Here is a 12082-nt window from a genome sequence, read left to right on the forward strand (position 1 = left end):
TTACTTACATCACAGGAGCCTACACAACACAAAACACTGTTGCTGTATGTAGGTTTTATTTTATTTGTTTTTTATCTTATATTTTGGAAATGTACATCCAGTTTTCTTCCTTTAAACTTTTTGGGGGGCACCAAGAAAGTGGGGCCCTAAGCTATAGCTTGTTTAGCTTATACATAAATCCGGCACTGAGCTTAACCCCTAACTCCAGTCCCAGCTGGTGTTTCTGTGTGGTCCAGGAGCCTTTAATTCATCATCCTTTGTCTTACGCTAGAGTGGAAAAGAACTGATTGGGCAAAATTTTGGGGAGAACAATAATTTGAGAAGAGGCAGGGCTTTCGACCAGTGAGGGGAGTCCATACTAGGGAGCCAACATTCATTGCACGGTGGCGCTGTGGGTTAAACCATAGAGCCTAGGGCTTGCCGATCAGAAGGTTGGCGGTTCAGATCCCCGCAATGGGGTGAGCTCCCATTACTTGGTCCCTGCTCCTGCCAACCTAGCAGTTCGAAAGCACGTCAAAGTGCAAGTAGATAAATAGGTACCGCTCCGGCGGGAAGGTAAACGGCGTTTCCGTGCGCTGCTCTGGTTCGCCAGAAGCGACTTAGTCATGCTGTCCACATGACCCGGAAGCTGTATGCCGGCTCCCTCGGCCAATGAAGCGAGATGAGCGCCGCAACCCCAGAGTCGGCCATGACTGGACCTAACGGTCGGGGTCCCTTTACCCTTTACCTTTTATGTGAAAGGGAGGAAAAAGGAAAATCGGGACATTCCGGGGTCAAATCAAAAACCGGGACGGCTTCTGTAATTCCGGGACTGTCCCAGGAAAAGCAGGACACATGGAAGTTAGGAGCCTTTGATTACCCTCCTGGATAGTTGTCCGAAGAACAGCAACATGACTTCTATCGAGTGCTTCATGTTCCTCCTGTGTAGCTCTCATTTGCTTGCATTTTGGACTCACAGCTGTCCATGGAGGCGCAGGTCAATTCTGTATCCAGGGCAGCTGTCTACCAGCTCCATCTGGTATGCAGGCTGAGACCCTACCTGCCTGCAGACTGTTTCGCCAGAGTGGTGAATGCTCTAGTAATCTCCTGCTTGGACTACTGCAATGTGCTCTGTGTGGGGCTGCCTCTGAAGATAACCCAGAAACTACAACTAATCCAGAATGCGGCAGCTAGACGGGTGACTGGGAGCAGCTGCCGAGACCACGTAACACCAGTCTTGAAAGACCTACATTGGCTCCCAGTACATTTCCAAGCACAATTCAAAGTGTTGGTGCTGACCTTTAACTGCCTCGGTCCTATATACCTGAAGCAGCGTCTCCACCCCCATCGCTCAGCCCGGACACGGAGGTCCAGCGCCGAGTGCCTTCTGGCGGTTCCCTCATTGTGAGAAGCCAGGTTACAGAGAACCAGGCAGAGGGCCTTCTCGGTAGTGGCGCCTTCCCTGTGGAACGCCCTCCTGTCAGATATCAAGGAAATAAACAACCATCTGACTTTTAGAAGACATCTGAAGGCAGCCCTGTTTAGGGAAGTTTTTAATGGTTGATGTTTTATTCTGTTTTTAGTGTTCTGTTGGGAGCCGCCCAGAGCAACTGGGGAAACCCAGCCAGGTGGCAGGGTATAAATAATAAAGTATTATTACTATTATTATTATTATTATTACTACTACTACTACTATTACAGTGGTACCTCAGGTTAAGAACTTAATTTGTTCTGGAGGTCCGTTCTTAACTTGAAACTGTTCTTAACCTGAAGCACCACTTTAGCTAATGGGGCCTCCTGCTGCCGCCGTGCCGCCGGAGCACGATTTCTCACCCTGAAGCAAAGGTCTTAACCCGAGGTACTATTTCTGGGTTAGCAGAGTCTGTAACCTGAAGTGTCTATAACCCGAGGTACCACTGTCTTGCTGTCCCATTTGCCCCAGCTGGACTGATTCCCTTGGGTGCTCCAAGCCTTGGTCTGACTCTGAGTCATTGTAAGGCAAAACCCCACCCCTGGCTGATGTGCCAAGCCTTGATGCTGGGAGTGACTTTCTGCAGAGCCATCTGGTAAACAGATCAAAGATGCCCCGTTGGTGACCAAAAAAACCACCACCCCAGATTGCAATGCCCAGGCTGCATATAAGGATGAATGCAGCCAATCTGAGTTGTTTATACTCATTTGGCTGCCATGCTCATTGACTCGCTGCTTCACATCATTTGCATGTTCCTTCTCTCTTTCTCCTGCAGCTAAGAGTTTGCTTCTTTTCTAAGGAGACAACAAGAGGGAGCCAGAGATTTGCATTCCCATCAAAACTCCAGGACTAAAGTCCCTTTGGAGGTAGAGAGATTGAGGCGAAGAGCTGGCACCCATTTTTTCACAATGAAAGAGAAAAGAGAGGGACGAGTTTTAAAGCCCAGGAAGGTGATCGGATGCGGGTTTTGCTGGCCTGTTGCTCATTTGATTCTGCCGGTGGAGATTCCTGGTGTATGTTTGCAGCAGATATGCTCCTGGGGGGTATCAAAGGTAAGTCTTTTTGCACATACCTTATTTTTTACTCTATAAGACTCACTTTTTCCCTCCTAAAAAGTAAGGGGAAATGTGTGCGCGTCTTATGGAGCGAATGCAGGCTGCACAGCTATCCCAGAAGCCAGAACAGCAAGAGGGATTGCTGCTTTCGCTGCGCAGCGATCCCTCTTGCTGTTCTGGCTTCTGAGATTCAGAATATTTTTTTTCTTGTTTTCCTCCTCCAAAAACTAGGTGCGTCTTGTGGTCTGGTGCATCTTATAGAGCGAAAAATACGGTACTTTCCCCACTCAGCCTCCACAAGAGCATGGAAAAAAGCACTTAGAAGTGGCTGGCGAAGATAAGCCAGAAAATCCACTTGCTGCCCATGCCCCTAGAACATTCTAGAATTAGTGGTATGCTATCCACTAACTATTGATTTTTTAAAAAGTATTTTTAACCCACTCTTTGGTCAAAAAAGGGCTCCCGGAGTGGCTTACAACGATCGTTAATAAGCCAGACAGGAGCGACGGACGGGTTTCTTGGAAATTCCCTGTGTGGCCACTCTCTCCACACCAGAGTTAGCACCCTGAAAGAACAATGAAACCCCTGCTAAGATTGTGATTTTTCCAAACAAACAAACAAATAAATAGTTTGTATTTTCCAAGGAGGCATCAGAATCAGGCGCACAGGAGTCGCCCTCAGAGCGCATTGTGTATGTGAAGACAGACGGGGGAGGAATGTGGTTTATAGGTGAAGGAAAAGAGAGCATTTCTGTGTTCCGTATATGATTGAGGATGGTGGCACCCTGGTCCTTTATGTGGCCCTGGGAAAGGAATATAATGTATGCCACGGATGGCACAGAGAACCCGCAAGTAGAAATGTTATGGTAGGATATGCCTTGCTGTTTTTCCCCAAGGCATTTAAAGCCATGGAAGCAGTGAAACCATGCTATAATTTTAACAGATTTTAACAAAATCAGATATTTCTATCCCTGTGCCTTCAGAACCTTCTGGCAACTGATCATTCTGAAACATAGACTGGCAATACTGAAACTTCTTTCTCTCCTGAACACAACATAGATCTTTAAGGCTTATTATGATGTTGTTGTTGTTGTTTTGTTGTTGGATGGCAGGTAGTGAGAGTAGAGACCCTGAATGAGTAGAGAAAATGAGTATTTCTGTGTTTGCTGAAAGATAACGTGTAAGATTTAGGTAAGTCTAGGGGAAGCAAGCCTTAAGAGGAACGTTCAAACAGCGCAACCCATCAGTGTCTTATGTGTATGATTTGATTTCTTTAAGTTACAAGATCAGTTCTAAGGCATACACAGAGAAATTTGGATTTGAAGAAATGTGTACAGTTTTCCTTGGGGCTTTCTAAAAGGAATTTTTACTGAACTCCAAATGGATGAAATCATCTGAAAGTGCATTTTCAGCCTTCATTTTACATAATTAAACATGCACTTATTTAAATAAAGAGTGTCACAAAATATGCATTCATAGTAAATTCGTACAGTTTAAAGAAACTTGGCTTTTAAAATATGACTATGAAAGTCCAGAACACCAAAAGGAACTTTTCTACAAAATCCCGCTCAGCATAAATCTCTGGAGCTGGCTGACCTTGTCTCCTGTCTCCGGTTGAAAGAAAGTGGAAGCTGGGATCATAAACTGTCCCAATCCCATTCAAAGCTATGTTTAGCTGTGCATGAGATGTCTGTGTTGTCATACTTGATCAAGTGTCATCCACCTTGAGATTATGCAGGGGCAGAAATCTTTCGGTTTGCTGGAAGACTGGCAGATGCAACTAATAGACTATATGGAGATGGCGGAAATGACTGGCAGAATCCGAGACCAGGGAGAGGAGTCGGTGGAAGAAGATTGGAGGAAATTTAAAATTTATTTGCAGAAATATTGTAAAATTTTTGAATGTTGATGACATTGAAATGAATCGCAGGGGTTCTAGCAACAAAGTAAAATGTAAGATTGGATCAATAACAGATAAACTAATAGGATATGAATTTGCTGAATTAATTTTTAAAAGGGATACAAGAACGGGAGACGTGAGGAAGTCGGGAAAATAAGTTAATTGAAGATGAGAAATTAAGAAAGAGGGAATTTTTGTTCTTTTGTCATTATATGTGTTTTTATCTTTTTTTCTTCTTTTTTCCTTTTTTCTTTTGTTGTGTTTAATGTTTGTATTTTTGTACTGTATTTTGTGACTTTGTATTCTCCTTGTTTTTGTATTTTTTTTTAAATTTTCTTCTATTGTTAAAACTTAATAAAATATTTATTATAAAAAAAAGAAATCTTTCGGTTTACATTAGGGCCAGAGCCACTCCGTTATGTTTGAACCAGGGGTAGGCAACCTAAGGCCCAGGAGCCAGATGTGGCCCAACCGCCTTCTCAATCCGGCCCGCGGACGGTCCAGGAATCAGCGTGTTTTTACATGAGTAGAATGTGTCCTTTTATTTAAAATGCATCTCTGGGTTATTTGTGGGGCATAGGAATTCGTTCATTTCCCCCCCTTCAAAATATAGTCCGGCCCACCACATGGTCTGCGGGACGGTGGACTGGCCCACAGCTGAAAAAGGTTGCCGACCCCTGGTTTAAACCCTTTCTTGTACCACTTTTAACAGTCATGACTGTGACATTAACATAAGAGAGAGTGCTGGAGGTGAAATAGTTAAACAGGTTGCCCAGTCAGGACCCAGGGGGTGGAGTCAGTGGGACTATAAAACCAGCTCTGGGAGGAGTTCGTTGGGAGTTGTGGGTGGGTAGTTGGTTGGTTTTAGCGGGTTGGCTGGTTGGGAAAGGCAGTTGGTAATAGAGAGATAGTTAGGGCAGTGGGTTCTTGAGTGTGGGGAGGTAGAAGAGATAGAGACAGGAAAATAAGACTATGAAAGTAAAGAGCAACAACATTTGGAATGCCGTAAAAGTTTGGTTGTGTCTGAAATAAAATACACTCTTCTTCATTAATTGAGAAGCTGACTGAGACTGAAGTGATTCTATGATTCTATGATTTTACCAGGCAGGACCTGGTTGGTGGCAGCGGATTAGTGGTGTACGGGTCAATAGTGTGTGAGACAACCGGGGGCTCCGTACGAACGCCACAATGACTTCCCCCAAAGGATCTTGGGAAGTGTAGTTTGTTATGGGTACTGACCTCACACTTCAGCATCTTTAACAAGCTGTCGTTGCCAGGATCCCCCACAATTGTTAAAAGGAGGGTATAAGAGAGCTTTGAATGCAGTGCGGATGTGCACAGAGTCCGCTGAGAAAGTTGAGACTGCTGCAAGATGTTTTTACATCCCCTAGTCTGCTCCAGTGTTGAGACTGTGTCAGTAAGAAATAAAACCGTCTCTCTCTTTTGCAGATCACCCCGACAGATTGTAGTAAGATCACAGGAAGTTCCTAACCCTCAGACCGACGACACACCTCTTTGGCTCCATAATGAACAGGACTGTGGCTTCTAACACATCGTCTCCACCCCAGAGCAACTGGAGTTTCCCTTTCCACGCCATCCAGCCATGTAGAAACAGCACAGATATTACTCTGTTTCTAGTCGCCTCTTACAGCTTGGAGACCCTGGTAGGCATTTTAGGAAACTTGTGCTTTATTGGTATCCTGGCCAGACATAAAGAGAAAGCCGCCGTCACCAATGTATTTATTGCCAATCTGATAGTCTCAAGCTTGACTATGTGCATATTCTGCTTGCCGTTCACTGTCACCACAGTCTTGTTGAAGCACTGGATATTTGGCGAAGCCATGTGCAGGGTGACCTTGTTCATCCAGTGCACGTCTTTGACCGTCTCCATCCTGTCGCTTGTGCTCATTGCTTTAGAAAGGCGCCAGCTCATCATAAACCCCACCGGCTGGAGGCCCAGCCTCTCCCAAGCCTACCTGGCCATTGCCATCGCTTGGATCTTTGCTTCTTTCTTGTCCTTGCCTTTCGTCACTTACAGCATCTTGGACGATGACTTCCCGAAGCAGCTCCGCAGAACGGATTCTTTGGCGAGCAAGGTCGTTTGCTTCCCCTCCTGGCCGTCGAAGGTTTACAAGCTCACCTACACCACTGTCTTGCTGCTCGTGCAGTACTGCATCCCTCTTCTCCTCATTGCGGTGTGCTACCTGAACATCTACCTGCGCCTCCGGAAGAGGGAGGACATGTTTCAGAAGAAGCATGAGTGCAGTTGCCGGGCGAGCCACCTGAAGCAGATCAATATTCTGCTGGCGTTAATGGTCGCCGCCTTCGCAGTCTGCTGGCTGCCACTTCATGTTTTCAACACCATTGATGACTGGAACTACAAAATCATCCCCCACTGTATCCACGATCTGATCTTCTCCCTGTGCCATTTGGTCGCCATGGCATCAGTCTGCATCAACCCCGTCATCTACGGCTTTCTCAACAAGAACTTCAAAAAAGAAGTGAAGGCCCTGGTTCTGGGTTGCCATCACCGCACCTCGGCGCAGGAATATGAGACGATACCTGTATCGACCAGGCAGATGGAGCTCTCCAAGGATTCACTGAGGATAAGCTGTCAGCAGAATCCTATCTAACTCCTAGGCTGAACCTTCAGAGTCCTGAGGGTTGGAGCTCACCTATGTCTGCTAGCTCCTCCATCACCACCACCACCACCACCACCAAGTTGCAGTATCTGCCATTCTCCAATTTGCAGAGGACAACTGTCTGAAGGAGACTTGCAGGATAAGGCATCGGACTTCCCATACCCCAACCCATATAAATCAGACTGGGTTTTGGGTAAAAACAGGCCACAACTTTATTGAATACAGATGGAAGAGGTTTGGCTTGGGGCAATCTAAATACTTCCAGCCTGCCTGCTGGAAGTGACGCGTGGTCAATCCAGGTGGGGGTTCCTAATAATGGGTCCTTCACTAAGACTTACATCCAATAGGGTGACCCCCACAGGGACCGCCGTCTGGGGGAGTGCTTTCGGCCCCGGCCCCACCTGGGCAAACAAACATGGCCACTCTGCCCGGATCCCTTTAATGGGATACCCCAACGTTTGGAGGGGCAGGTGGGGACTACAACCTCCCCTCTGCCCAAAACAAGGGATTGCCCCCAATGCGCAACCAGTTGTGAGGAATTGCTATGAAGCACGTCCAAGTGCAAGTAGATAAATAGGTACCGCTCTGGCGGGAAGGTAAATGGCGTTTCTGTGCGCTGCTCTGGTTCGCCAGAAGCGGCTTAGTCATGCTGGCCACATGACCCGGAAGCTGTATGTCGGCTCCCTCGGCCAATAAAGCGAGATGAGCGTCGCAACCCCAGAATCGGCCACGACCTGACCTAATGGTCAGGGGTCCCTTTACTTTTTTAGGCAAAACCACCAGGTAAGTGCCAATTATCCTGGTGGGCAAATTCCTACCCAGCCCTGTAAAGAATGGTGCAACCACAGCAGCCACAGCAAAGCAATTGACTATCAGCTTAAACTGAGGGTGGGTGGGATGGGGAAACAGGCTGTGCCCCAGGTATGGGCTGCTTAAATGGGCAAGAGGCGGATCCGAGGAAAGCCCACCGTCGGCTCCATCAGCTACGCCCCCTGGCACAGCCCATATCCCAGGCTGCCTCCCCATTTGCCAAAGAGGGTCAGGCTAAGATCTGGGTTCCCATAGGCGGCAGGGGCTTATGCCCCCTCCACCTATCAGGAAGGGCGCTGCCATTTGAACTCCACCATCGGTGCCCCAGTGAAGCATCTTCCGTCCAGCAATGCCACCATACTCAAGTTCTGGAAGCTCCCCACACATTTTAGAACCAAGGATTTGGCAAGTAATTGAGTTTGCGCCCTGCAGCATAGAGGACATGAATTATCCTGTTCCTCCGTTTTTTAAAAAATTGTCGTTTCGCTTTATTTATTTAATAGCACACACGGAACCCTAGTGTTGCAGGTTCCACTGCTATCTTGACATCCTAAAAGAAGTGACTCTTGATAGCCTGGAATGAGAACATTCAGTGACCCTGAATTTCAGGAGCAGGAAATCTATTCCTGCACTCTCATCCTTCACCTGCTTTGCTACCTGGCACTGGAGGGCTGCCCGATCCAAACTTTCGCGTTTTTAAACTTAATTTTAAAATACAATTTTGCGAGGGGATGCAGTTATTGGAGATAGACTCATCCATCATCCATATCCATTGGCTATCTTGTCCGAAGCCGATGGGACTTGGAGCCCGGCAGCATCCTGCTGCTGGGCCAAATATTCCCCATCCCTGTTATGAGCAGGGAATTCCACTTCTTCCACCGTTTTCCCTTTTTCTTTTGCAACCGGCATTCAGCATTGTGATTCAAGGACCCACCACCCGCTTGAGGATAATGAAGACACACATGGACACGGTATATTAGGTTAATGGGCTAAAAAAGGCCACAACTTTATTGATTACAGCATGTGAGAAGTATTGGCTTAGGCCCTGGATAAAACAACAGAGCGTGACTCCACCCCCTCGGGGAGGGGTGAGTCTATCAAGGGTTAACCACCAGTGGGAGGAGCCTGTTGATGCAAATACAACTGAAAGCTCCCCCTGATGTCACCGGGGGTCGTGCCATGGCCCTAGCCACCAGCAAGGGCGTCAGACAGGATCCATGACCACCAGATTCCTTTACCCATAAAATGGAGGGGTAGGCGATGGCCACACCCTGCCCTCCAACACACAACCATATTCCAATGCCTAACTGCCAATACCCAAAAGTTGTGATGATTTGCTACGAGGCAGGCGAAAAACCAAGTGGCTGGTGCCAATTTGCCAGTTGGATAAAAATTCCTACCAGGCCCCTTGGCCAACCAAGGCGACCAACCACAGGTCCATAGCAATGTCAAGAACCAAGCAATGAACTATGGGAGGGAAGGTGGGTGATCCACGAGAAGCAGCCGCACAATAATAATAATAATAATAATTTATTATTTATACCCCGCCCATCTGGCTGGGTTTCCCCAGCCACTCAGAGAGGCTTCCAAAAGAATATTAAAATACTATGATACATCAAACATTAAAAGCTTCCCTAAATGGCTGAGGAACGCTGCCGGGCCGCGTTTGAGCGGCTAAACCCCGCCCCCAAGCCTCCAGCCGATTGGCTGGCCACCTGGGGGGGCGTGGCACGGCAGCCAGAGCAGCTGGGCAGGGGATGGCTCCTGCTCACAACTCCTCCCCTCCCTGAGGAGGAGAGGCTTTCCAGGGTGATTGACAATGGTACTGCCAAGTCTGAGGGTTTCCTAAGCAAGATGCCCTCTAAGGGACCCCCACCCCTATGCCCACCCCCACCCCACTGCCCTTCTATCTAGGTGGTGGGTCTCATGCTACCTGCAAAGGGGTGCGTGGGTGTGATTGAAAATCATCCTGTCATTTCCTCCCTCCTCCTTGCCTGGTAGCAGGAAGGGAATGAATGGGCTTCTTTCCTCATTCCCAAACAAAGGGGGTTCCATGCATTCCATCTCTGCTCTCCACCCTCAGGTGGCAGCAATATGTTTCCTTTTTTAAAAATGTTTTTATTTTTTAAAAAACCATTTTGCTGAGCAGGTGTTTTGCTACTGCAGAGGACAGAACCCACATGAGCAAAGCACCTTGGGAAATAAAAATGGCGGATGCAACTGGAGCGTCTTCATTCCGCGGCAGCAGCAGCACACCTGCTCTGTCACAAGTGGGGGAAAGAAAGCAAAGCTATTGTGCCCAGGGACACACAGCTGTGATTGGGACCTCTCTCGCTTGTGGGGCCCAAGAACTGCACCCCATTGTCAGTGGCTTCTAAGCATCACCAATCCTAACACTGCTCTTTTGGGCTTCTTTGTTTTTTCCTTACCTCTGGGTTGTGTGTTTTTTTTAAAAAGGTATTTTCTACTTCTCCAAACCTCTGGTGTTTTGTAGCACGGGGACCCATCTTTCTTGTTTCTCGGTGCCCCCATTTTGCCTCTATTTATGCCAACGCCTATAACGTTTGCTATTGGAGGAAGCGTTTAGCAAGCACCTACAAAGCAAAGCTGAAATTAGCAGCGGTGGCCCAAGGTGAAAGACTTCTGGGAAAAGATTTATAATGAATTGAAAAAAATGGCAGATGAAGATGATGGATTTTTCAGAGCTAGCCGACCTAACCGGAAGAGTCCGCAACCAGAAGGAGGAGGAGTACCAGGAAGAGTGGAATAAATTTAATGATTATTTAGTAAAATTTGTTAAGTTAAACTAACTGAACATAGCTTGCAGATACTTAATGGGCTTAGGATTTTATTTATGTTAAGTGATGAATTAATATGTTTAATTCCATCAGGTAAGGTGAAGATCCAAGGATGTTAATGTTTAAGTTAAATTTCATAAAAATTGGGATTTGGAAAACCGTTAAAAGGGCATGCAATGAAATTCAACCAAGGGGAAGCGAGGAAGTCACTTAACAAAGTTAATAACTGTAATTTTCAATAAGGCTATGATCTATGTTTGTTTGTCTTGTGTGTTTGTTTGTTTGTTTGTTTGTTTATAATATTGTGAAAACTAATAAAAATTGGGGGGGGTGAAATTAGCAGCGGTGGACTAACAGTCAACCGGCAATGTTCGAACATATAAGATATATTCACAGACGCAGAAGAAAAGGAAGCCAGCCCCTGCGAACTGCCACGCTGGATCTGCCAGCTGGCACATCTCACTCAGCCGTTATCTCCTAGCATTCAGCAGCCAGATGTTCCAGGAAAGTCGATAAAGAGTCAAAATGGAAATATTTGTCCACGGGGCTTGGCCGTCAAAGTCTGAGGATGTGGCGTGCAGTTTTGTCTTCGTTAAGGCACCTAATCACGCCTGTAGGCTGTGTGCACACAACCCACCCCGTCATTCATTGGTTTGCAGCAAATAGTAACCCCATTCTGAACTGCAGTGTTTGCCCTGGTTCGCTGTTGTTTCAAGGCTTGTTGCAAAAAAACCCCCACCCCACCTAAACTCTGAAGCTGGATCTTGTGATATGGGGAGAAGCATAGCTGTCAACTTACAGATTTGAAAATAAGGGACCAGCAGCCTCGAAAATAAGGGATCCGCAGCCAAAATAAGGGATCAACAATTACTGTTATAAAATACATATTTTGTTGTGTGCAAATGGCTTTACATACCTATTAGGTCCATAAATTACCATATAGCATATATTCAACACACAAAAAAGCAACAATTTGTTGTTGACAAAGCAAGCTGCACATAGAAAGGGCCCCATTACCTTCAGTAGCTTATTTAAGAGACATCATCAATAAGGGACAGCAGTGGGACATGGCGCTGGGATAAGGGACTGTCCCGCCAAATAAGGGACGCTTGACAGCTCTGGGGAGAAGACAAGTGATGGAAAGGACAACTGTACTGCTTCAGAAATGGCTGCCGCTTCAGAAATGGCAGTAGAAGAAAATGATTATTTCGAAACACACCCTGCAGGGGAGAATGTGAAGAGAAAGGCCAATTGGTGGTGGTGTTTTTCCTGGTCAGTTGGCAATCCAGTAACGACTTGGCAACCCTTATTAGGCTTCCTACTTAGGAAGAGAGTGAATCCCAGCTACTGGAAAACTTCGCTAGATTTATTTGCGCAACGCAGGCTGCTATTAAAAGCTCGGAAACAGTGACAGGAGCTACTCGACTC

The 12082-nt window shown here is 46.7% G+C and overlaps 1 protein-coding gene across 1 annotated transcript; it reads left to right on the plus strand.

Annotated features, from left to right (window-relative positions):
• Nucleotides 1-2151: 2151 nt before the first annotated feature.
• On the plus strand, nucleotides 2152-7877 carry NPY4R2 (neuropeptide Y receptor Y4-2). The gene is made up of 2 exons (XM_081191207.1): nucleotides 2152-2502; nucleotides 5854-7877. Exon 2 carries the CDS (start codon nucleotides 5931-5933, stop codon nucleotides 7035-7037), a length of 1107 nt encoding a protein of 368 aa, XP_081047333.1. The 5' UTR covers nucleotides 2152-2502; nucleotides 5854-5930; the 3' UTR covers nucleotides 7038-7877.
• Nucleotides 7878-12082: the final 4205 nt, after the last annotated feature.

This window comes from Podarcis bocagei (genome assembly GCF_964188305.1).
Source record: "Podarcis bocagei genome assembly, chromosome: 4".
In the NCBI taxonomy this organism is placed as follows: Eukaryota; Metazoa; Chordata; class Lepidosauria; order Squamata; family Lacertidae; genus Podarcis; species Podarcis bocagei.

Coding starts and splice junctions, on each gene's coding strand:
- NPY4R2 (XM_081191207.1), top strand. CDS start 5,931: ATGAACAGGACTGTGGCTTCTAACACATCGTCTCCACCCCAGAGCAAC.